This window comes from Podarcis gaigeae (genome assembly GCF_964106915.1).
Source record: "Podarcis gaigeae genome assembly, chromosome: 2".
NCBI classification, from domain to species: domain Eukaryota; kingdom Metazoa; phylum Chordata; class Lepidosauria; order Squamata; family Lacertidae; genus Podarcis; species Podarcis gaigeae.
The window spans coordinates 83,943,595-83,970,179 of record NC_139679.1 but is presented as its reverse complement, the minus strand read 5'-3'; the positions used below and the strand labels follow the sequence as shown (position 1 = coordinate 83,970,179).

The following is a 26,585-nucleotide window of genomic DNA, read 5'->3' as shown; positions in this document are numbered from 1 at the left end:
TACTGATCCAGCACCTCTTAAATTTAATGGGAACTTTGCTTTAGATCTCTGTTTCCAGAAGCTCTTATTTGGCAAGGAATGCAAAACCATTATTTTTTACCTTGGACACTTATAATTAATTGTGGGTTACAAGTCATGTCCATTAGTAATAAATGTACCTCCTCCTCCTTCTCTGGCGATCACACTGTTTTAACAACGAGTCCATAAGTGACTGTGGAGGCCAATTCTGGATCCACACATCCTTCCACAGTGGGGACATTGGTTTCCGGGTAGGAGTTGATCACGGTGTGGATTTGCCAAGAGTGCCTTCCTCTTAGCACGTTTCCCCCTTGCGTCCTGAGTTCGAATGTCTTCAAAGCCCATGACACCTTTGGTAAAGGCTATTCTCCAACTGGAGCGCTCACAGGCCAGTGTTTCCCAGTTGTCTACATTTTTTTAGATTTGCCTTGAGACAGTCTTTAAACCTCTTTTGTTGATCACCAGCATTGCTCTTTCCATTTTTAAGTTCAGAATAGAGTAGTTGTTTTGGAAGACGATCATCAGGAATCCGCAAAACATGACCAGTCCAATGAAGTTGATGTTGAAGAATCATTGCTTCAACACTGATGATCTTGGCTTCTTCTAGTAAGCTGATATTAGTTCACCTGACTTCCCAAGTGATATGTAAAAAATTTTGGAGACACCGTTGATGGAATATTTCGAGGAGTTGGAGATGGCGTTTATAAGTGTTCCATGTTTCACAAGCATATAGTAGGGTTGGTAGTACAATCGCTTTGTAAACAAGCATTATGGTTTCCATGCGAATGTCCTGGTCCTCAAACACTCTGCACATCAATCGGGAGAAAGCCGCACTCGTAGAGCTCAAGCGATGCTGGATTTCGGCATCAATGTTGGCCTTGTGGAAAGATAACTGCCTACGTAGGAGAAGTGATCAACATTTTCCAACATTACACCTTTGAGTTGGATTTCTGGCGCTGCAGAGGGGTTATTTTGTATTTGTTGGTGCAGCACTTTGGTTTTTTGGATGTTGAGTGATAGGCCAAGCTTTTCGTAAGCTTCTGCAAAGATATTTAGGATGGTTTGGAGGTCATCCTCTGAGCGTGCGCACACTACGTTGTCATCAGCATACTGAAGCTCTATGACGGAAGTTACGGTAACCTTACTCTTTGCTTTCAGCCTGCTCAGATTGAAGAGCTTTCCATCTGTTTGATATATGATTTCTACTCCGGTGGGGAGTTTCCCTTCGACAAAGTGTAGGATCATGGCAATGAAAATAATGAATAGAGGTGGGGCAATAACACGACCCTGTTTAACACCTGATCCCACTGTGAAAGGTTCACTTTGAGAGCCATTGTTATCTGCGATTGTTGCTGTCATATTATCATGGAGGAACCGAATGTTTATGAATTTATGGTTCAGTGAACTATGGCTATTTTACAACCATACATGCATATACTGATGAGATATAAGACCTGGTTAATATTATTATTGCTCTTAATATTTCTCAGATGACTTATTTGAAAAAGATCAAGGAGACTTCCAGGAAAAAGTACACAATATAAAACAAAAGAATTAAAAAAGCAACAATGTATTCATTTAATACAAAAAACCCTATTGTTGTGTGCCCCATAAAAATGGACAGAGTCAATTTAGCTGTGTTACAGAAAGGTACACTCTCTTGATGGTTTTTTTCTTGTTGAATTTGATATTTGGCAAAATTATACAACTCTTTGTGGCTTCACAGTAAGGTACAATTTGTACCATAGGTTCTGCTGCCTGATTTCAATCATTTGCGTTTTGAATCTGCATGGATTGGCCTTCATGAAATAGACCTGTTTTGTGTACCAGTTACTGATTATATCCGTTTATTAGCCTTTACAAGTAATTTCTTCATACTGTTTACATAACACTATCATTTATCATTCTGCGTTATAGACTGTCAAGTGCATTGTTGTTTGCAAGCTTTTGTAGCTAGTATCTCAACTTCTGTTAAGCTAGCATACTCCTAAAACTCAGAGGATTGTTTCCCACTCAATGAAACTTGGGGTCAATTCATTTTTTGTGTGTGTGTTACCTCTCAGTTCTGGTGTGTAGACCAAAGGATTTTTATAGCAAAAGCCCCAGGCAAGAGAGACTTGCTTTTCAGCAATAATCGGAACAAATTAAAAGCTGCCCATAAGTTCAACTAATGTTAGTGGCTAATTGACAGGCTGTGCAGTCCCGAGGCAATACATTTACATTTATAGTTAAAGTAAGATATACCTGAAACAAGTCTTAATTGCGAGCTAATTAAATAGTGTAGCTGCGTGGTAGTTTGAATTTCAAGCCCATGTGTCTGTAGGTGTTTTATTAAACTCATATGCTTGGGGAACAAAGTAGTATGCTTTCAAGTTCAAAGCTTATAAAGGAAATGACCATAACAGATAGGCACTTATTAGTTTAGCCATTGGCCAATTTAAGGTCCTTATTCATTAGTTAGGCCTCTGGCTGTGTTGCAGAGGCTTGGGGCCAAATAGTATATACCTGGCACTTTCATCCTGAATACAAAAAAAATTTAACTAAAATAGCAACATTTCAAGTAGGCCTCATTTGCAAATAAATTGCAATTGTTGTTCTTAGGACTTCTGGCAGCAGGTCCTGTTCGAATGACTCACAACAATACTTCACTTATGCTTTCATGTTGGAATACTTTTGAAAATGTACTTATTTTCTTTCGTTTATCTTCCACCTTTCTTCCATCAACTCAACAAAGTTATGAAAAGGGTTGAGATAGAATTCTGTACTTACAATTTGGGAATAATAGCTAACTAAAGTAGCTGAAGTCATTTAGAAGAGAGTTGGGACAAATGGTATAGCATTTATAAAGTTCTCACTATATTGCAAAACACTAGCCATTAATGTACTATAAAGAGGCATTCATATCCAGATTGAAAATGTAGGGGTAAAGAAACTTAGCCCTTACTAGTCATTCATGATTTTGGGCCAGTCACTGTCTCTCAGCCTAACCTACCTCCAGGGTTATTGCGAGCATAAAATCAGAAAGGGGAGGACCATAGACACCAGCTTGAACTTCGTGTAGAGATTTGTGGGATATAACTGTAACCAATAAATATTTTCAAAACATTTAATTTTGATAAGCTGCTTTTTAGGGCTAGGACCTAACGAAAAACATGACTGCTCCCAAACAATCCTGGGAACTGCAGTTTAAGATTTCTGAAAATTGTAGCTCTGTGGGGCAAACTGCAGTTCCCAGGACTATTTGCAGGAAGCCAGGTGCTTTCAGTGCTTGGTGTATGCACAGGCTTTTCTGCTAGGTTTTTGATTTATTTTAATTACTACCTGCTCTATCTTGTGCACTTGGTGTTTAAATGTTCTCTTTTGTCATCCTTTGGTATTTTAAAGTTCTGAATCGCCTGGGGCAGGAAGTTAAAGGCAGAAAAACAATACATAAACCAACAGAAGTGAAATGGATAGCACAGTGCTACCTAAGTACCTGTGGTAGCACATTTTGAAAGGTCAGTTCTTCTGACTCTGCTTGGCCTGGTGTATAGCTGTTGTGGTTTTAAAACACCCACACCCTGCTCAGCCCAACGCATTAAAGAAGCCTTGATGCACCATTCAGAGGCCGAGAATTCTCCTCAGAGTGCCTCTTGAAGCAAAATCACTTCTTCACACTGCTGCCTGGCGGGGCCAGACCCTCACAGGAGCCATGTGCTGAGGCAGTTATGAATGCAGAATACTTTAACCTGAGGAGGCTGACAAAGAGGATCTTTGGTAAGCTGCACATGTTGACTCAATGTTGCATTGTCATGTATAGAGGGGATTGTGAGAATGGGCATTGCTCTTGACACCAAATAGTATTCAGTGTTGCAGTATAGCTCACCTTCCTGACCACTATGGCCTATGTTCTCTGGGGCAAGCACTCGTAACGTAAAGTGGATGAGTTTACCATAGGCCAACAACAAACCCACTATAGTAAAAACATTTCCCCCACCCTTTTTGTGGCTGGCCTATGTTCTTGTTTAGTAGTAAATGACTGAAAAGGTTTTCATCTGCTTCTAACAAGGCATAATTTAGCGACAACAGAAGAGACTACTGGGAGGTAATTTTGCCTCCTTCCTGTTTCAGGAAACCTTTTTAAACTTGATATGCTCAAACCTAAAGATAAGATAAGCAAATGAAAAGGCAACTAGACAGGGTAGCCAGATTACAAGGTGCACTCTGAAAGCACTAAACAGTATCTGTTTTGATCCTTTAAGTAGCAGTTTACATCTCCTTAAAAGAGATTTGACTCAGATGCTAATTACAGCCGGATGCATTGTTTTCCCTTCCTTACACCTGCTTTTGACTTTTAAAATTGGTGAGCAACACTGCAGGTTTATACATGCTTCTGAAGATACAGAATCCTTTTGTTTAGTGCAGCACTGTTACCAAACATGGCCTCCTGCAAATTTGCAGGAGCGTGTCTAATCGAGACACACCATTGTTTTGCAGTTGCTTAAACCCCTATGAAGGACTGGGGGATAGGCCATAGCTGAGTGGTGAAGTATGTGTTTTTCACCCCAGGTTCTGTCTCTTGTTACAGTGGTACCTCGGGATGCGAATGGGATCCATTCCGGAGCCCCATTTGCATCCCAAAGCGAACGTAACCCGTGTCCGTGTGGGTCACATTTCAGCGCTTCTGCGCATGACGTCATTTTGACGATCTGCGCATGCGCGCACGGCGAAACCTGGAAGTAACGCGCTCCATTACTTCTGAGTCGCCGTGGAGCGCAACCCGAATTCAGCTAACCCGAAGCGTATTCATCCCGAGGTATGACTGTATAAGGTTTTTTAGGTAGCGAGACTGAGAGAGATTCGAGAGAGCCACTGTACCATCAGGATAGACCAGGGGTGGAAATGCTTTTTTGCCTGCGGGCCATCACATGTAGTATAGAAATTATATGGCGGGTGGCCTAATCCCTTGCGCTGGAAAGACACTCTGCATTGGAGCCACTTGATACTACAGTGGAACCTTGGTTCTCGAATGTACAGTGGTACCTCTAGATACAAACGGGATCCGTTCCGGAGCCCCGTTCGCATCTAGAGGTAAACATAACTAGCAATGGCGCGTCTGCGCACGTCGCTTTTCGCCGCTTCTGCGCATACGCATGACGTCATTTTGAGTGTCTGCGCATGCACAAGTGGCGAAACCCGGAGGTAACACGCTCCGTTACTTCCAGGTTGCTGAGGAGCGCAACTCGAATGCGCTCAACTCGAAGCATATTTAACCCGAGGTATGACTGTACTCCGTTCCAGAAGTCCGTTCGACTTTCAAAACGTTTGAAAACCAAGGCGCGGCTTCCGATTGGCGCAGGCACCCTGGAAACAGTAGCCGACAACCGCATCAGATATTTGGGTTTCGAAAAACGTTCAAAAAACGCAACACTTATTTCTGGGTTTTTGGCGTTCAGAAGCCCAAATGTTCGAGTACCAAAGCGTTTGTTCGAGAACCAAGGTTCCACTGTAAAACTTGTGCTTCTGTTGCTAAGACAGTAGAGACACAGTTGTCCCCAAAGCAAGACCAATATGTTTCACACGGCTGCTGAAACCCACACTGTGCCTTGCCTAGCTTGTTGCTCCTACTTTATAAGAAGAGGACTGAATGGAGCCTGAGGAAGAGATAGCGTGACTATGCATTCCTCTTGCTTGCTGACTCCTGTTTGGCTGCTGGAATGTAGTCAGTAAGAGTTCCACCCCTTGCTCTGTCCACCACTGACATATGGCTCTGGAAGATTACAGTGGTACCTCGGGTTACAGATGCTTCAGGTTACAGACTCTGCTAACCCAGAAATAGTGCCTCAGGTTAAGAACTTTGCTTCAGGATGAGAACAGAAATCGTGCTCTGGTGGCGCGGAGGCAGCAGGAGGAGGCCCCATTAGCTAAAGTGATGCTTCAGGTTAAGAACAGACCTCCAGAATGAATTAAGTACTTAACCTGAGGTACCACTGTATATTTCTTCTTTACTGTAAGCAAATTGTAGAACACTGCATCAGGAACACCAACTGCAGCAGCATCAACCATCTGCTGGGAAGGAAGGATAAGTTCAATAACTTGGTTTCCCACAAAAAGTGGTCTTAGTTAACAACAGTACTGTTCTGTTGTTGCTAATGTCTTGTACTTCGTTCATGATTTGGGGACAGACAAATTAAACTTCAAACTGTAATAGTAACACCACTTCCAATGAAGGAGAGTCCATAACCTCCCAAGGGAGTCTGTTCCGCTATTAAACTGCTCTCACTGCCAGAAAGTTCCTCCTGATGTTTAGTCGGAATTTCCTTTCTCTGCTAAATAGTGCCTCAGGTTAAAAACTTTGCTTCAGGATGAGAACAGAAATCGTGCTCCAGCGGCGCAGCAGCAGCAGGAGGCCCCGTTAGCTAAAGTGGTACCTCAGGTTAAGAACAGTTTCAGGTTAAGAACAGACCTCCAGAACGAATTAAGTTCTTAACCTGAGGTACCACTGTACATTTGAGTGGATGTGGCTCTCAGACTAGAAAAGTTTCTCCTTCTCTGCTTTGTAACCATACACCTATTAGGATACATCCCTTAGGAGGAACTTACAGAGGACTGCTGAGTAATAAATAATAATTGTATCTCATTGGGATTCCTCTACATGTTTTGTGAGCACAATTAGTATTCATTCGCAACCTAATACTGCCAGAAGTTTGATTTTCCATGTTTTATTCATTTTATTTTATTTATTGCCTTTATATCCCACCTTTTTCTCAGAGGAGCTGGAGGTGGTGTACATAGTTCTCCTCCTTTTCATTTAGCCCCCCACAACAACCCTGTTAGGTAGGTTAGGCTGAGAAGCAGTGACTGGCCCAAGGTCATCCAGTGAGCTTGATAGCTGAGTTGGGACTTTGTCTCTCAGGTCCTAGTCTGATGCTCTAACCATTACTCGCACCACATGGCTTTAGAAAATATGGAATGCTTTTAAAATTTGGCATCCTGTTAAAATGGATAACAGTTTTCCTCTGAGCTGGTAAGAGTATCTGGCATCTTAAAGCAATGCTTGAACAGTAAAATCCCAACCCAGTAAATAGTCATAATTGGTCAGGTATTAGTGCTTTATAAACAGTGCATGTCTGATCAGCAGCTGATTTAAATTTTAACGTGGAATGGCTGGAAGCTGAAATGCAGGATCACTCAGAACAGTTCTCCAATACATTCCCACAGGATGAAAAGCCTCTTAAAGTGAAAAACAAACTTTTAGCCTGGAGTTCCTAACCTAAATTCACTTGTGCTGCAACTCTGTAGGAGGTAGGGAATGAATTTAATCCATTGATTGTACTGAGAGAATAGAAAACCCTGCTTGGTTTTCCTACCACAATTATAGAGGCCAAGAATAGTGCTGAGGGGTGGTTTAAAGAAGCTGCCCAGGCAAGTTTTGCAAAAGCTTTGAGAAAGAAAGGAAATAGTCAACTGTAGTTAGATAATATAGCTATTATTTTCATTATTCATTCTTGAGTATCAATTTATAGTGGTAGTACAAGATGTACAAAGTGTTGGAACAAGGGTAGATATTCTGTGTAGGTTGCAAATTCAGATGTCTGAAAATGCAGTTTTCTTTACTGAAGAGTCTTCAAGTGCTGGTGTGCCTCATTCCCAAGTTATGCTATCACAACATTACTTTAATCTCAGTTAAGCTTGTTCTACGCAAGCATTAGTTTATTTACCTGAAGAATAAGTGTGTGTGTGTGTGTGTGTGTGTGTGTGTGTGTAGAGCTAATTTTTCACATGTTCTTGATTCTATGTGTGCAACCTAAATGCATTAAAGAGCTATCACAGTTGTATGGATTTCATTCCTTTACCTGGTTTCTTCCTGACTTCTGATCTGGACAAGTACTCCTAACAAAAGTTCATTTGAAGAACAATGCTTTCCAATGGAGGCAATTAACGTTCAGCTAAAGTCATCAGAGATGGAAGAGCCAAATGAATTCATGTGTGAGCTGAGTCCAAGTTATCTTCAAATTCAAAGTAATTAGTGTACAACAAACTTTTCTCTTGTTTCTCTGTAGGCTTTATCGCCAATTGGAAAGAATCCCGGGTTACTTAATATCACCTTTAAGTATGACAGTAAGTTCTCCTTCCTGTTTCCTCTGGAAACACGTTTACTCATTTCATTTGTTAATGTATTAAATTAGTTTTTAACACCATGTATTGGAGTAATCTATTTCTTAAAAAAAATCAACAGTGATAATAGAGAATTGTTGAATTAGCACATTTTATTTAGTTAATCTAATTATTTAGAGCAGAGTGGCTAATCTCTCAGACGTTGTCGAGCATCAGCCTTAGCCAGCTTTGTCAATGATCTCATTATTGGAGTTATATTCCTGCAACATTTGGAGGGCCAGAGGTTAATGCACCTAATGTAGGCCTGTTACAGGTAACAACATAAAAAAGGGTGCATGCATAATATGTGTGTCTACCCAAAACCTGCCTCCCCAGCCATTTATTTCATGTCATTTATAATCCACCCTTCTGCAAAACAAAGCATTCAAAGCAGTGTACAAACACAGTTTGTAACAACAAAGACGATTAAAACGATAAATCAATAGAAAGCGACCTCACCAGAACAAATAAACAAAACAGTAAAATTCAGAGAGCTCTGGTAACTGAGGGATGCCAGTTTGAATAAGAATTGTCTTACGTTGCTCATCTAGAATGGAAAGAAGCCTGCTGGATCTCACTAGGGATGGTGCTCTAACTGCAGCAACACACTTGTTCACAGAGAAGAGAATTAAAGGGCTTTAAGCTACTTACATGCTATGGCATGCTTATCCAAATAAGGCAGATGATACTGGTTTTTACTGGCTCTTTGGTTGGGTTTTGGAAGAAAGGAAGTCCAAGAAAGCCATTCTTGCATACTTTCACTATTGTAGTTGCTCCATACAGGGTATTTCATAACGACTACAGCCTTCATCACCATGAGGAAATAACAGAGACTAGAGAGCTAGGCTATGATCCACCCACGTTTAACCCCATAAAAGTGAATAATTTACAATGTTAATTCTTGCTGAATTGTGTTTCCTTGTTAACATTGGACCCTATCTCATAGTACATAAAATTTTGTCATTAATGGTTTTATTTTTAACGTGGACCATGGATACCTTTTTTCCGCCTTTCCATAGTCGGTATTTTTAAAAGCTATTTTCTGTCAAGTACAAAAGATATATTTACCCGAAATCTGTTCTTTGTTCTTCTGAAAAGAAATCAAAAGTAATGGAATAAGATTGTCATTTTTGAGCATAAAGCCTTAGCAACAGGAATCCAACAATGGAAAGCTAGCTATTAATTTGATCCAGATGTTGCAGGAAGCTCTTGCTCCAAACTTCCTATTAAAAGACAGGTTTCTATTTTTGCTAATAGGAAGCTCTTGCTGTCCTTCATTTGAATTGTGCAGCAGAATAGGAGCTTTCACTAATTTATAGCTATATCATGGTGTTATATCTCAGAGCAGTCATCTAGAGAACAGAATTATGAGGCTTGATAGATAGCAGGAACATCTTCTGCAGAACTTTTTTTCAAAAAGTATAGTGGCTAAGATAATGAATGTGTCTTTGCGTAAGGCCTGGATTAAATGTATTTCACCCGATTGTTCTTCCTTTAGACTGTACTCCTTATTTGAGCTCACTGGGAAAGCATGTAATTGGTGATGTACAGAACATCACTATTAGCCAGTATGCATGCTCTGATCAAGTTGCCGTGACAATACTGTGGACAGCAAATCCCATTGGTAAGTCGAATAAAAAAGAAATTGTGCTCATGTGCCCTTTGTAGTAGCATTTAGTTGATGACTTCTGTTCATGGATGCTCCAAGTAGAATTGTTATTGTCACCATCCAGTTCTTCTCAAATCTCCCCCTAAAATTTGGGCTAGAAACTTGAGAAAATTTGTTAGGAAAAGAGCTGCAGGCTGTCCAAATAAGCTAAACTAAGCACTCTAGAGTGAAGGACACTTATTTGCAATGTTTGAAAAGGTACTCTCGCCATTTTAAAAAAATGGCAAGTTATGTACAATTGCTAAATCTTTAAGAAGTCCTTTGAAAATCAGTTTCAGTGCAGATTAGGTTTGAATGGTTCGGTGCATGTTTAACCCTCTCCCATTAAAATCACTGGTTCTTAAAGGTGCATATTTTGATTCATCCCCCTCTAGGTGAGATTGTTTGTGCCTCTCCTGCTTTCCATTTACAATTGTGATTTGAGACATGCTTAATTGGAAATACAGTGGTGCCTCGCAAGACGAAATTAATTCGTTCCGCAAGTCTTTTCGTCTTGCGAGTTTTTCGTCTTGCGAAGCACGGTTTCCCATAGGAATGCATTGAAAATCAATCAATGCGTTCCTATGGAAACCGCCTTCAGACCAGGTTTGGGGACAGTCTGTCCCCCGACCTCTTCTGAAGGCCGACGTGGGGGGGCGAAAGTCTTTGCTCCCCCCCCCTTCCCGGGACAGCGGAGACTTCTCCGCTGTCCGGGGCGATCTTAAAATGCTGGCGGGCGGCAGCGCTGCCGCCCGCCAGCATTTTAAAATCCCCCGGGAAGGCAGGCAGGGGGGACAAAGACTTTTGCCCCCCACCCGCCTTCAGAAGAGGTCCAGAGGGCTCTCCAAGCTGCGGATAGCAGCCTGCTGCCCCGCGCGAGGGGCAGACAGTCGCAGCTTGGGGAGCCCTGCAGGACTTCCCCGCAGGGCTCTCCAAGCTGCGGATAGCAGCCTGCTGCCCCGCGCGAGGGGCGCTCTTAAGAAGAGCGCCCCTCGCGCGGCGCAGACATTCGCAGCTTGGGGAACCCTGCAGGACTTCCCCGCAGGGCTCTCCAAGCGGCGAATGTCGGCCCGGCGCGAGGGGCGCTCTGCTTAAGAGCGCCCCTCGCGCGGGGCAGCAGGCTGCGCACCTTCCCCTCTGTTCCCGGACCTGTCCTGAAGGCTTGCGGTGGGAGGAGGGCTTTCCACCCCACCGCCAACATTCAGAATGCTGTTCTGAATGTTGGCGGTGGGGAGGAAAAACCCTCCTCCCACCGCAAGCCCCGGGAACAGAGGAGAAGCCCTTCGCGCCTTCCCCTCTGTTCCCGGACCTCCCACCGCAAGCCTTAGGACAGGTCCGGGAACAGAGGAGAAGGCGCGCTGCGCTTCCCCACTGTCCCCGGAGATTTCCCTATGGGCTTTCGTCTTGCGAAGCAAGCCCATAGGGAAATTCATCTTGCGAAGCCGCTAAAAAATCGGAAAACCCTTTCGTCTTGCGGGTTTTTCGTTTAGCGAGGCATTCGTCTTGCGGGGCACCACTGTAGATTTTAGTGAATTCTTGTACCTTCCAAGAATAAAGTAAGGAAAGTATAAACAGCATTTATAAACAAAATTCAATGCAGGGATACACCTTACAGAACAATTGTGTCTTTCAGTGTGTGTTTAAATCTGTTAGCCTTTCAAAAGGGCTGAGGTCATGAACTGATTATAGAAATGTACTTTGCTGAAGAATTAGTAAATATATTTTGTGGAAATAGAAAAATGTCTAAAGCTTGATAACATGCAGCTTACCGCTGATGAATTTTGAATTGAAAACAATGAGCAGATAGAGAGAAGGAATGTGGAAGTGATACTCAGTGCTTCGAAGAGTGCAGAGTTACTGAATTGGTAATCTGCAGCTGCAGGTTTGGCTGCATCCAATCTCCACGGGATACAAAGCTTGGTGCTTTCTCTTGTAATGATCAGAGGTTAATCCTTCTGAAAGCATCAAGAGAGAACTGTAGTTGAAGGATCTCAGGTAACAGGGAGCCCGTTAACTCTTCTCTTTCATGGTCTATATGTTAGCACAAACACTGCTTTTGTTCCTCTAAATATTAAGAACACAGTGGGTGGCTCATTTGTATTTCCCATTGCAAGATTATTTAGAGCCCTGAAATAATATATATATATATATATATATATATATATATATATATATATATATGCTTTCGTAGATTTTCACGGGTACAGGAATGCAGGTTTTGGTGTCCTCGGGTGTCTTCCCGTGTAAAAGTTGGGGTGTCTAGGCGACGTTTCGACGAGGTCTCACTCGTCATCTTCAGGCTGGTGCTTTCGGCTTCTTGTTACTGGAACAGAGCGGGATCTCAATGTTTGAGTTCCTATAAATACTGTAGAGGGGGTGTGGTGTCTAGCCTCCAATGTTCTGGGCAGAGAGGAAGTTCCCAGGCTAGTGTGCCTTTTCTTCTTTTGTTCCTTAATTACTTGAGAGATACCTTGAGTGATTTCTTGAGTGATATCCTGAGTACCACTTAGGTGGGTCATTAGGTGTGGATTAGTTGCTAAAGTCTTTGTGTCTTGACCTCTTGAACTTTGTGAAGAGTTTTCCTGAGAAGATGGCTGTATTGCACTTAGTTGTGCTTTGGCTTGGCTTCGTGTATAGGGGCGAGCTGTGGTTTTGTGGCTTGCGAGCTGTGGTTTTGTGGCTTGGGAAACACCCCCCAAAAACCAAGACACAGAAGAAAACAATGGCATGGCCCTCCTTCCTTATATCAAGGGCACTACAGATAAAATTAGCAAAATCCTCCATAAACACAATATCAAAACAGCCTTTTGCACCAACCAAAAAATAGCCAATATCCTCAGAAACCCCAAGGATAAAATCCAGTTGGAAAACCAAGGGATCTATGAAATACCCTGCAAAGTCTGCCCAGCCACGTACATTGGACAAACAAACAGACGAATAAATGCACGTATCGCAGAACACAAGAATGCCGTCAAAAAAGAAGAAAAAACTTCCTCTCTTTTCCAACACATGAAAGAAACAGGACACGAAATTAATTTTGCAGATTCCAAATTGCTCTTTAACACGGAACATCACCACAAGAGAATAATCATGGAAGCCATCGAGATAGAGAAACACCCTCACAACATGAACAAGCGTGACGACACATCCCGCTTGCCAGACATCTGGAAATTAGCCCTCCCCACAAAAACTGACACCAGATCCAGAGGCACACAGAACGCCAACACCAATCAACCACACCAGACCCAAACCCAGACCCTCTCCACAGATGAATTACTGACACCATCCAGTAGCCAGTCCATGGTGGCACCTCCGGATGCTGCACCCCCCTGCAATCCCTACACAGATCTGGCTGACACAAGCCACAAAACCACAGCTCGCCCCTATACACGAAGCCAAGCCAAAGCACAACTAAGTGCAATACAGCCATCTTCTCAGGAAAACTCTTCACAAAGTTCAAGAGGTCAAGACACAAAGACTTTAGCAACTAATCCACACCTAATGACCCACCTAAGTGGTACTCAGGATATCACTCAAGAAATCACTCAAGGTATCTCTCAAGTAATTAAGGAACAAAAGAAGAAAAGGCACACTAGCCTGGGAACTTCCTCTCTGCCCAGAACATTGGAGGCTAGACACCACACCCCCTCTACAGTATTTATAGGAACTCAAACATTGAGATCCCGCTCTGTTCCAGTAACAAGAAGCCGAAAGCACCAGCCTGAAGATGACGAGTGAGACCTCGTCGAAACGTCGCCTAGACACCCCAACTTTTACACGGGAAGACACCCGAGGACACCAAAACCTGCATATATATATATATATATATATATATATATATATATATATATATATATTTTGTGTGTGTGTGTGTGTGTGTGTATGTTTCGAAACCTGCATTCAAACTCAACAAATATCCAGAGTTTAACTATGGTAATCCAGTTTTGGTTTAAGTACTTTTGGGCTATGGGAGTGTCCCCCAGTCTTTATAAACACACACAGTTATCAGGCGCTGTGCTTAGATTCGCTTTTCACCCCAACCTCTTACTAAGAATCTGTTTTGTTCATGAATGGTATAAGCACTGTAGATTGCAAACTTAGCCTTTCTTCTGAAGTGTGTGTGATTTACAAGATAGTTTGTAGGCCAGTTATGCAAAGCACCTTGTCTTAAAAACAAAAAGACAAAACCCACCCTTGTTTCTGAGCCTTGTAACCATTTTTAACACGGTCCTCATCCAAACCAGATTTCATCTGACGTTTTCAGTTGTTTTCAGAACTGTAGCCACTTTGAACACTTTCTGAAATTCAGTGGGTGTTTTGGACTTTCTTCCTATCCCCAAGCTTGAGGCCTGGGGCTCTTTCAAGTTGAATTGTACTTTCGAGGCACTGTTTGCTGTTCATGAGAGGTGCTCTCAAGTGCTCCTCAGCACATGCTCAGGGACACAGGCCTGGCATCCAAATGCCTTGGCTGTGTGCCAAGGTCAGACAACTTTTGTGGCTGCCTGTCTCTGAGCAGGATGTAAGTGCAGCTTGTGCTCATCATCTAGCAAATTTTTAAAAGTAAGATAGAGGGGCTACATGTGCTGTTCTGTGCTACACATGCTACATTAAAAGAGAAAAATACGGTTAGTTGCATGTTGGCACCAGGCATTTTAATATCACAGAGCCTCTTCCAGCATTAGCTCAACACTATGGGAACCACTGTAGTGTGGCTTTTTCATATGATGCACCATTAATAGTACAGTGATACCTCGGATTACATACGCTTCAGGTTACAGACTCCGCTAACCCAGAAATAGTGCTTCAGGTTAAGAACTTTGCTTCAGGATGCAAACAGAAATCGTGCTCCGGCGGCACGGCAGCAGCTCAAGGCCCCATTAGCTAAAGTGTTGCTTCAGGTTAAGAACAGTTTCAGGTTAAGACCAGACCTCCAGAACAAATTAAGTACTTAACCCGAGGTACCACTGTACAAAGTTTTTTTGGAGGGGAAGTTCACATGGGAGGAACCAGCTGATGAATATATATCCATTGTATATAAAACACACATACACATCCAGCCTTTAAATATGTATTTGATTTTTGTTTAAATGTATGCAGGTATTGAATTTCTGAAGGGATTTCGAGTAATACTTGAAGAGTTAAAATCAGAGGGAAGACAATGTCAACAGTTGGTCTTAAAAGACCCAAAGCAGCTGAATTCAAGTTATAAATGGACTGTAAGTAGTATATTTTAAGGAAATAGTATTTTTTTAGAAAGTGTTGAATAATTCAGATAAAAAAATCCAGAACTATTATTCTATGAGAAACCTATTTGAAGTTAGTGGAGCTTCTTGGTACATGTGACCTTGATTATTAGAACACATTTTCTCTGTTTTTATCAGAGCAGAGCATACTACTCTTTGAAAATTCCCCTGCTTACCTCTTTGCAGCAAGGAAATAGTTCTATGAAGTGCCAGAAGGAAAGTGTATGACTACTTTGCGGGGGGCGGGGGGTGTTTGCTTCTGATCAGAATATTATGGGACAAGCCAAGAGACTTCTAGCTTGTGTTTATACCAAGAACCAGCACTTTATGAGAGAGAGGCTTTTACAAACTCCTGACTCCCACCAGCCCTGGTTTCTGTAAAATCATGAACCCGCCTGGGCCCTCCTTAAGAGAGTAGTTAATTAAGTCATTCGAAAAAGTAAGGGGTCCCCTTTTGGTTCCCATGTGCTTCAAAGCACTTGCAAAGAAGAAAGATGGCAAATAAAACCTACTTGCACTCAAGTGACCATGCAGCAAGCTTTAAAATACGTTACTGACTGGCTTTAATTTCTATCTTCTCTTTCTCCCCCCCCCCTCCCCCAACCATTTGCAGGGAGTGGAGTCTCAGTCTTTTCTCAATCTGAAATTTGAAACTGACTACTTTGTGAAGGTTGTCCCTTTCCCATCCATTAAGAACGAAAGCAACTACCACCCATTTTTCTTCAGAACTCGGCGTAAGTGCATTGGCAATTGCAGCTTTCTGCTTTTAAAGGTACCTGTGTCTTGCGTCTTAAGGAAAGCAGGTAGCAACTTGAAACGCCGAAGTTTCCACTTCCAGCTAAAATCTACTTCAAATAAATTTGGAGGTCTTGGAAAGAAAGATGGGAATGGGAATCACAGTCAACAATACAGGAAGTGTTAAGAAATGTTTTGATATATTAATAATAAGTTCATTTAATGGCATTCAGATTGCTCTGGCCCTCCCCCCCCCATCTCCCCATGATTTCTTTTAGGAAGGTAAAATAGAATTATAAGGTTGTGCCTCTGCTTGTCACCTATCAGGATAAGATTCAAATGACAATTTCAGCCATCCTATGAGTAACCTGATTGTCTGACATCTATTTTTTCAAAGCTTGATGCTATAATTGCTTGATGCTACAACTAAGCAATTGTTAAGAGACCCTGGGTTCTGTTTTTCCTCTTTTTCACTTAGTGAGGGTCACATGACTTGCTGGTGTAAAGTAGGTCCTGCTTTTTACATGATGCCCAGCAAATTTATGGAAAACTATATTTGTGCAAGCTATTTGTTGGAATCCTTGACCTGCCTTATTCCAAGGACTCTAGGCAGGTAACAGATAAATAATTCTTTGACATTCTGAAGCCTGTGATATAATATACCATTTTATAACCCAACCTGGATGAAAGGAAGGATGTATACTTATTTGTAAAACCTGAGTTTTAAAGAATCCATTGTTGTTTTTTTCCCCTTGCTAGCCTGTGAATTGCTACTGCAGCCAGAAAACTTAGCCTGCAAACCTTGTAAGTGGAAATATTTGCTCAGCATTCCTTAAATGAAGATTGTATAATTAAGAGTTTTTCCTAAAATAGTAATTAATGTTTAAATATCTCTTTCTTGGTAGTCTGGAAGCCAAGGAATCTGAACGTTACCCAGCAAGGCTTTAATATGCATGTGTCTTTTGACCATGCACCGCATAATTTTGGATTCAGATATTATTATCTGCACTACAAACTTAAAAACGAAGGACACTTCAAACAGAAGACTTGCAAACAGGTTGGCTGAGCATGATTTATAACATGGTTCACAATGCTCTGTACATGAAACTGTTAAGCGTAAAATTCCTGTAGGGACAGGTTTATGAAAGAGATTCTTTGGACAGTTTCCTTTTTGAGCAGAACAAATAAAAATCTTCCGTACTGGTTGATCGGGATAAATATGTCACATGGTCTGTTTTGTTTTAGCATTCCAACAGACCAGACAAAATTTTACTGCATGAAACAGGGTCCAATGTGCTGGGGCTCATCTATGTTAAAATGTATCGCACAAGTTGATTGATTGTAGTTTAGTGGTGCCCAATGCTTTTTAGCAAATAAATTTGACTAACTGATAAAAAGGTAAAAAGGTACCCCTGCCCGTACGGGCCAGTCTTGACAGACTCTGGGGTTGTGTGCCCATCTCACTCAAGAGGCCAGGGGCCGGCGCTGTCCGGAGACACTTCCGGGTCACGTGGCCAGCGTGACATCGCTGCTCTGGCGAGCCAGAGCCGCACACGGAAACGCCGTTTACCTTCCCGCTGGTAAGCGGTCCCTATTTATCTACTTGCACCTGGAGGTGCTTTCGAACTGCTAGGTTGGCAGGCGCTGGGACCGAGCAGCGGGAGCGCACCCCGCCGCAGGGATTCGAACCGCCGACCTTTCGATCGGCAAGTCCTAGGCGCTGAGGCTTTAACCCACAGCGCCACCTGCGTCCCTTGACTAACTGATAGTTAAGTGTTAACAGCTCTGTGCTGGCGGACCTAATTTCCAGCAGATTTAGGGCACAGTTCCTAAATACAGTCGTACCTTGGAAGTCGAACGGAATCTGTTCCGGAAGTCCATTCGACTTCCAAAACATTCAGAAACCAAAGTGAATGGCTACAGAAAGCTCCTGCAGCCAATCAGAGGCCATGGAAGCCTTGTCGGATATTCGGCTTCCAAAAATAGTTCACAAACCGGAATAGTCACTTCTGGGTTTGCAGCATTTGGGAGCCAAAACGTTTGAGAACTAAGCTGTTTGAAAACCAAGGAGTTAACATTGGCGGAATTCAGCAGAAGTTCCACTATGCTGATGAAATGAAAAACATGCTGCATCTCAACAGGCACACAGAATCTATGCACCCAGCACACTGTGGAGTGGATGAACAAGGGCAGAGTTATGGGCACCCATTTCAATAGCAAAACAGCTTGCCAGTCCTAGATCTGGTGCCATACTTCTCTCTAAAAGTGCTGGCCTGTGTGGATTGGTTCCCTCTGTTTGTGGACATCATTTGGCATCATCATCAGCATGGCCTCTGATTAGGGAAGAGTGGTAGAATTTCCAGGAACTGTTCATGCATCTGTCATTTCGCCCCTCTGTTTTCCAAATTGCTTGCTCCCTTCCAGACTGTGTTCTGGATATAGCAGACCTGCTGCCAGTGTATCTCTGATTGTGATGTAATATGAGTGTGGGGTTGCTGTCCTCATCAGTGTACTTAAAGTGAACTTTCTGGGATGAGGTTCACTGATTATTACAGCTGAGTGGAGAATATGCTACGTTGCTCCCAGGAATTTCTAACTAGGAAAACCCATTGGGAACTCTCCCACCAAAGTTAAAACATTTTTGAATGTAGTGGTTTTTTCAATAGGATAGATTTCACTGGGTGCCCGACTTATCCATTGAAATCAATGGGATTTGAAAGTGCTCAATATTGCCTGGATCATGCCCACTGTGCAAAACTTAGATCTCTTTCAATCATTCTGTGCCACAACAATGGGATCTTAGCAGTTATTTCTATTCACATTGGATTGATCCACATAGAACAGGATAATACAGTTTTTAGACTTTAGTACTGCAGCATGCAAAGTACTTGATAGCACAGACATGCACCACAGTGTTTTGATCATATATCAGTATACATGCATGCTATTTTTTTGAGAGTGAAAGTTGGGTTTAAATTTTACAAGTGCTCCTGCATTTTGGGGGTGGGGATAGGGAGTTTTGTTTTGGGGTTTTTTGCAACCTGGGAACAGTAAGCAATGTATCTGGGCTAAGGGTCGTTTAAAGTTGTGCATCTTTAAACTGAATGCTAATGTAAGGTTTTCACCAAAGGCCACAAGAACTGCAATTCTAATTTCCTTGGGTTAAATACTGATTGCTTTCAATCATATGTATTTGTCTTTGGAATCTGCTCCCTTAGGCAGTCTGATACACTTGGCTCTGAACCAGCTGAGCCAGTCTGTGAGTGCAGCAGAGTTCTCATTTGACTCTGAGAAGGAACACAGCCCTGTGTTCACTATTGGATTTTAGGTCATGGGCTCTGATTTCTTAATGTAAGACATTAAGTGGTTGGGAAAACCAAGCCAGATGGGTGGGGTAAAAATAATAAATATTCATTCATTCATTCATTCATTCATTTGATCAATGACTCCAACGTCTTTGGGCTTAATAACATTGTTCTGTGTTTGCCTTTATTTGTACTGGATGATTTTCAGATGCAGTATGAATTTCCAAATTGACTACTTTTTAATGGGAGTGCACCTTCTGCTTAGCATTCAAATGCATACAAATGACTTACTAGAAAACACTTCATATCTCCGTAGGAAAAAAATACAGATGTCACGAGCTGTATTCTTCAGAATGTCTCACCAGGAGATTATATAATAGAGGTAATGCAATTATTTGTAGTCTGAGAAGTTGGGGCTCACAGAAATTGTTCTCCTTCAAAATTAAAGGTGTCAGCATTCTGCATCTCCTTTGAAGCTGGGAATGTAGTTAGACAATGCTACATCATTACATTACTGCCATGGTGAAAAGGTTGCTTATTTGCAAATAAAAAATAGGGGTGGTAGCTTGAAATCAAGCTATCTTTGTAACTCTTGATCCAAAGAAGAGTTTTAAACCTTGATTCTTATCTTATTAACACTAACATCATTTGCGGCTTGGAGAGACTCTTCAACATGTTTGAAGTTTTTTTGTTTTTTTCAAACATGTCTAATTAATTTCATAGCTCTAATTTGTGTTGTTGTTGTTGTTGTTGTTTTAAAAAAGCCAGACTGGTTCATTCATGTTTTCAGAGTGTGGTTGCTCTTTGTTTACTGGATGCTTTACAGTTGATTCTGTGAAATCAATTCTATTAAAAAGCATTGTTTTTGAGGCAATACTAAGCTTCTGTATTTGAGGCTAAAGGACTCATTCACACAGGAAAGCCATCACTTTTATTCATCAAATGAATAAAAAGTGTACACAATTCTTATTTTACCAGTAACATCACTTTTTTCTTGACTCATGGGTACTTAGCAGTGATTTGTCGTATCTCTAAAAATAGATATTGTTATAAAGCATTTAAAATTTCTTTCTCCTCCCTCCCTTTTTTTAAAAAGCTGGTTGACGATACCAATACAACAAGGAAAACAATGCATTATGCATTAAAACCAGGTATGATATATTTCTACTTGAAAGAGATGTTAATTTGCCATTTCCATCTGAAGAATAATTCTTAATCTCCAGTTAACTCCCAGTTAAGGTTAAAAGTTATGGGCCAGCTCTACACTGACCCTTTGCTCTGGAAGTTCTTGCAGCTGTGGTCTTTCTCCATAGATCACTTGAAAATTGCTGAGGTGGACCACTTAATGATTATTCCGCCTGTTGCAGCAGTTGTAATGCGCTGTGCTTAAATGCTATATGATGTTTAATTTTATTGTAATTGCTTCTTTTTATTTCTTATATTGTATTTTGCTGCTTCCTTTATTTCTTATAATGTATTTACAGTTTGAATTCCATAGAATTCACATTGTGTTTTTCACAGACATGCCGCAGACCACCTGAATAAAGCTTGAGGTGGTCTGCAGACCACAGTTTGGGAACCTCTGCATTACATCACAAGAAGAGGGCAGAGGCCCTTCCTCTCTCATCAGTGCTGTACCCTGTGTAATGGCTTATCCACACAATGTTAAATAGTGCGAAGCATGTTTGAGGTTGGGTTGTTCTACAAGACGGAGTTTGTACAGCAAGGACAGCCATTATGATGCCCTCCAGAAGTTGCTGAACTCCAGTTCCCATCAGCCATAGGCAAGTAATTGGGATGATGGGAGTTGTAGTGCAGTCTAATCTAACAACATCCAGAGGGCATCCTGTTGGCTGCCACTAGTGTATCACCCTCTACTGTGTGCTAGTTTCCCTGGATTGATGGTGAATTCTATAATTGTGATAATTGATGGAAAGGTATATAGGGTGGAGGATTTTTTGCAATAGCGCTCCCACATACCAATTACATAGAGATGGGAGAGTGGCGCTCTATTTGTGATGCAGGCACTACAGTGGACTTAATAGAAAAAAACAACATACTGCAAATATATGATTTAATATAGCAGTATTGCAAAAAAAAAGAAGAAGAAGCCATTTAGTTAATGTAGGCTTGCCAGCAATGGCAGTAGGAAGAGGAGATCGTTAAGAATATCACAATTTGAGAAGAACTAATTTAGTGATTTTCCTCTACTTTTCAAAGTGCATTCCCCATGGGCCGGGCCGATAAGAGCAATAGCCATTACAGTTCCATTGGTTGTCGTCTCTGCATTTGCAACACTTTTCACAGTGATGTGCCGCAAAAAGCAGCAAGGTATGTATTTTTCCATATGATGAATTGTAAGAGGGAAATATCTATAGCAGTGCTAACATTGGAAGGAAACATTGGAAGCCGCCCAGAGTGGCTGGGGAATAAATAAAAAATTGTTGTTGTTGTTGTTGTTGTTGTTGTTGTTATTATTATTATTATTATTATTATTATTATTATTATTATTTACTATTATATTTGTTTCTAAAGCTGGATTCTGTTGTTAGAAGTGCTCTGGATAGCTTTGTAGGTGGAGCATGTGACTCTTAATTTCAGGGTTTGAGCCCCAAAGTGGGTGAAAGATTCTTGCATTGCGGGTGGTTGAACTGCCCCGACACTTACGGACATAGGGCAGTATACAAATTTAATAAATATAATAAATAAAATAGATGACCCTCGTGGTCCCTTCCAACTCTGCAAGTCTGATTCTCCTTCAGCCCTGTTTTGCTGCTGGAATCTCCAGCCTAACTGTAACCCTACATTGAGATTAACTTGCTCTTGCTCAGCAAACCCTAGCCTTATCTTTGGGTGGTGAAATTTCCATTCAGCAAGGGGTGACACTGCTGTGACCTTTATCCAGAGGTGCACCATATCTCCTGCAACTCCGCCAGTCAATCTTAGCAGTACTTGTAGTTTGGTATGTAGTTCCTGGGTCTTGTGGTCCCTTTAGGCTTGCCAGATCTTGAAGAGTAAAAGAGGATAGCCCGAGCCACTGCCCGCCCGAGCCAGAGAAAGGGGCACAAGGAGCTACTGCCATGCCCCTGTGCTCCCCCCCCCCCGGCTTCGGCTAGCAGCAGCAGCAGTATGCAAAGCAGCCTGTGTCCAAGCCAAATAAATAAGCAAATAAATAAACCCCCCCCCAAACCGAAACAGTTCCTTTAAAATGTTAAAATTTCCCCTAAATGGGCATGTTGGCCCCCAAAAAGAGGACATGTCCGGGATTTCCCAGACATCTGCCTAGGTCCCTTGGCCTCAGCAATGGCTGAAGTTTGTCTAGGCTTAGTCCAGGGGTCAACAAGGTTTACCTTGCCTGGGCTGGTTCATTCCAGTGGAGATCCCTTCGTGAGCGTGTGCGCCCATGATTTCCTGCGTCTGCGCAGACGCGATTTCTGGTGTCTGCACAGATGCGATTTCCAGCACCACGAAAGCAAGTCCCCATGCCACGCTGTGCCGGTTTAGCACAGTGTGCAGAGACTCGCTTAGCGGGTGGCTCAGTTTGGGTACGGCTTGTGGGCTGGTTACCGACCCCTGGCTTTAGTCCTTGGGTTGGAGGCTGGGAAAAGCTAGGGTTGCACCATCACCAGAGCCCTTCTACAGGTTGTGCCCAGAGTTAAATTGCTTGCATTGCTAAAGTTAATTTTTTTGGACTTTGCTGCTTGACGCAGTGGTGGTACTTTTCTAATGTTTAGGATGAGACTCTGCATTTGCGCTATATGGGCTACAGGGCTAGCCCATGGCGTCTTGTTGCCTGAGGTGGAACAGCAAATGCCTTTTCAAAACAGCCTGAAAGCTGCCTCACGGTGTCTAATGACAGGGCCAAGCCTAATCAGCTGTGGCATGTAGAGGATGACAGTAATCTGCACCTGCAGAGAGTTGTTTGTGCATGTCTGTTAGACCCAAATGTTTCCATTAGCAGCTCTCCAGTGGCACAGTCAGTGAACATTCATTTAACAGGCAAGCAGTAAGGACTTCCAACTATGTCAAATAGCTGAAGAGGATTTGGTTTTAAGGTGTCTGTAGTTGGAAGGGAAAATGGAATATTTTGGGAAATTAAGACAAATGTATCAACTGCTAAAGTTTGAAGCTGAAGCAGGAAAAAAATGGCAGCACCTGTATGTATGTAGCTAGTAAAATCCTTTACTTTTTGTTTCAATTTAGAAAATATCTATTCCCATTTAGATGAGGAGAGTTCAGAATCTTCAACCTATTCTGCTGCCCTCCATGTGGAAAGGCAACGACCTCGGCCCAAAGTGTTCATCTGCTATTCCAATAAAGATTGTCAGAAGCACATTAATGTCATCCAGTGCTTTGCCTATTTCCTCCAGGACTTCTGTGGTTGTGAGGTAAACTCTTTGTAGCTGCTGCCAGTGCTTTGCATTTACTTGTGTGGGCCTGTAACGTGTCATGCAAATAGCATGAGCTTCATAATGGCTGATTCTAGAAGTTGCCTAGTCATGAAACGATTATTGGTGGACCATGGATTTTTTTTTAAAAAGGAAAAAAAATACTGATGAAATGTTGGTTCCATAAAGCCCTGGAATCCTAATCCTATCTCTTAATATACTATTGGTTCAGGCAGTCTTCATTGTAAGGGTTGGACTAGATCAGGGGTCAGTAAACTAAGGCACGCGTACCGTGCGGACCTTGCCACCTTTGTCAGTCCCCGTGCTAAACCGGCGCAGCACGGAGGCCTCGCTGTGTGGGGAATGACTTCTGCGACATGACACGGCTTCTGATTGGCTGCAGGAAGCTCCTGCAGCCAATCAGAAACCGCTGATGCCTCTGGGCGCGTGGTGATGCTGGCGCTGCCTCCACACCGATGCCGCTTCCTCCCACTTGGCTCTTCCCACTTGGCCACTTCCTCCTGCTCAGCGGGAAGGAAGGGGTGGCACCCAGAGCTGGCCGAGCAGGAAGAGCCGAGAGGGAGAAAGCGGCAGCGATGCAGAGGCTGCCTCCACTGCCCAGGCTAGTGGGCTGGGCTCTGCACCCTGCCAAGACAGAGGATGCCGCTGACGCTGCTGAAGACGAGGTGGTGGTGGCATGAGTGGCGGCGGCAGGGGGTCCTTTCGTGAGGGGAGGGTGCTTTTGGAAGAGGGTGGGTCCGGCCCCCCCCCAAGGTCTGAGGGACAGTGGACTGCCCCCTTCCTGAAAAAGTTTGCTGACCCCTGGACTAGATGACCCTTAGGCTCTCTTCCAACCCCATAATTCTGTTTTTTTCTCTCACTCTTTTAATATTCAAAAATTTGTACTTTAAATAGCTAGATTTGGCAAAAAGTGAGGGGGTGGAATTAGCCTGCAGGAGTCATTTAGAGTTGTCTTTGTTCAGTGTTAATCCTGTCTCTGTGAGGTTTAAATTAATTGGTGTTTGTATGAATTTAAATGCTGATTTATTTTTTGCATAGAGATTTATACAGCATGTCTGACCTCTAGTGGTCAAATCTTTGTAAAAGTCATTGCCTGTATTCTGCTTTAGTTTCTTTTCAGGAGGGCTAAATCATACTCAGAGTAGACCCACTGAATTCAGTATCCATTTATTTAACTAGTCTACTCTGGGTATGACTTGGTTGGATACAAACCATATTTATTTAGAAAGGGTACCAATTTTTTTAAAGGTACAAATTAATGCTCAAGTGCCTTAGCCCCATCCATCAGATCTTGTGTGCATGAAAATTTCACGTCAGTATTGGGGACAGTTCAACACAAATACCTTTGACATATGCACTTACTGTCATGGAGCTCCAAGTGTGTGGCTTCTGTAATTAAGCTGCTGCTTTTTGTGTAACTAAACATCTATATTCTTGGGTGGGGGTTATAATGTAGGATTGAGGCAAGTAAACCAACCTTGCAAAAAAAAAAATTTTAAATTTGGATTTGATATCCCGCTTTATCACTACCCAAAGGAGTCTCAAAGTGGCTAACATTCTCCTTTCCCTTCCTCCCCCACAACTAACACTCTGAGGTGAGTGGGCCTGAGAGACTTCAAAGAAGTGTGACTGGCCCAAGGTCACCCAGCAGCTGCATGTGGAGGATTAACGCGAACCCGGTTCCCCAGATTACGAGACTACCACTCATAACCACTACACCATGCATAATAAACTGGATTGTATGTGCAGTGTACGTTCACATGCATACACACACACACCTATTATCTTGAAATTATTACCTTTCAAAAAATAATAATCTCAAAGTATGAACTTCTTAGACAAACCTATAATTCAGGGAAGGAGAACCTGTAGCCCTCCATATGCCGTTGGACTACAACTCCCATCAGCCCTACGCAGCATGTCCAACGGTCAGGGATGATGGAAGTTGTAGTCCAGTAGCATCTTGAGATCCACAAATTCTCCATCCCTACTTATGAAGGTCTGTGCATAAAACCACGTACAAGTTACTGAGCATAACTAATACATATTTAGTAAACGTCAGTCCATTAGATGATGGTTTTAATAATATTTTTTCTAGGTTTCTTTAGACTTATGGGAAGATCTGAGGATTTGTAAAGAAGGGCAAAAAGAGTGGCTTCATCGAAAAATCAACGAGTCCCAGTATATTATCATTGTGTGTTCCAAAGGAATGAAATACTTTGTGGAGAAAAAGAACTGGAAGCATAAGGGACCCAAGGAGAAGGATGCTGCAAAGGGAGAACTGTTTCTGGTCGCTGTAGCTATAATAGCAGAGAAGCTGCGCCATGCAAAACAGAACTCACATGACCTCTGCAAGTTCATTGCTGTCTACTTCGATTACTCCTGTGAGGGTGATGTTCCTGGTATTCTGGATTTAGCTACAAAGTACAAACTCATGGATAACCTGCCTCAGCTTTACTCCCATTTACAGTCCAGAGACCTTAGCCTTCATGATTCAGAATTGTATCCTGTACACATCAGCAAAAGGAATTATTTCAGGAGCAAATCTGGGCGGACTCTTTATGTCGCCATTTGCAACATGCACCAGTATATTGACCAGGAGCCAGACTGGTTTGAAAAGCAGTTTGTTCCCTTCCGCCCACCTCCTTTACATTACCAAGAGCCAGTGATGGAGAAATTTGACTCTGGATTGGTACTAAATGACTTAGTCGGTAAACAAGTGACTGATGGGGATTTCTTCCTGAAAGCAGATGCAAATATTGTTCTACCTTTGAATTCAGACTCTCATTGTATGATGCAACATTTTAATCTTGGCGAGGACAGAGACTCTCAGGACATTCAGAATAGTAGCTGCATTCTTCAGCCATTGCTACATGTCGTAAAGGCTGCCAATCTCCCAGATATGCCCAGGGACTCTGGGATTTATGATTCTTCTGTTCCTTCATCTGAATTATCACTCCCTTTAATGGAAGGACTCATAGCAGACCAAATTGAAACCTGTTCCATTGCAGAGAGCGTCTCCTCATCATCAGGACTGGGTAAGATGGAACAGAGAGTGAACTACACTCAAGTTACAGTCTAAACATTTATA

The 26,585-nt window shown here is 42.3% G+C and overlaps 1 protein-coding gene across 2 annotated transcripts in view; it reads left to right on the top strand.

The window, feature by feature from the left end:
• Nucleotides 1–26,585, top strand: part of IL17RD (interleukin 17 receptor D) — a 65,690-nt gene that overhangs the window by 32,769 nt on the left and 6,336 nt on the right. The window contains exons 2-12 of one of the 2 annotated variants that reach the window (XM_083727095.1): nucleotides 8,061–8,118; nucleotides 9,653–9,778; nucleotides 14,900–15,018; nucleotides 15,659–15,779; nucleotides 16,540–16,584; nucleotides 16,686–16,837; nucleotides 19,402–19,467; nucleotides 20,182–20,236; nucleotides 21,306–21,416; nucleotides 23,289–23,473; nucleotides 25,593–26,532. In XM_083727095.1, coding sequence (XP_083583221.1) covers nucleotides 8,061–8,118; nucleotides 9,653–9,778; nucleotides 14,900–15,018; nucleotides 15,659–15,779; nucleotides 16,540–16,584; nucleotides 16,686–16,837; nucleotides 19,402–19,467; nucleotides 20,182–20,236; nucleotides 21,306–21,416; nucleotides 23,289–23,473; nucleotides 25,593–26,532 — 1,978 coding nt within the window. The remainder of the gene's footprint in view (nucleotides 1–8,060; nucleotides 8,119–9,652; nucleotides 9,779–14,899; nucleotides 15,019–15,658; nucleotides 15,780–16,539; nucleotides 16,585–16,685; nucleotides 16,838–19,401; nucleotides 19,468–20,181; nucleotides 20,237–21,305; nucleotides 21,417–23,288; nucleotides 23,474–25,592; nucleotides 26,533–26,585) is intronic. The other variant, XM_083727094.1, reaches the window with a different exon arrangement.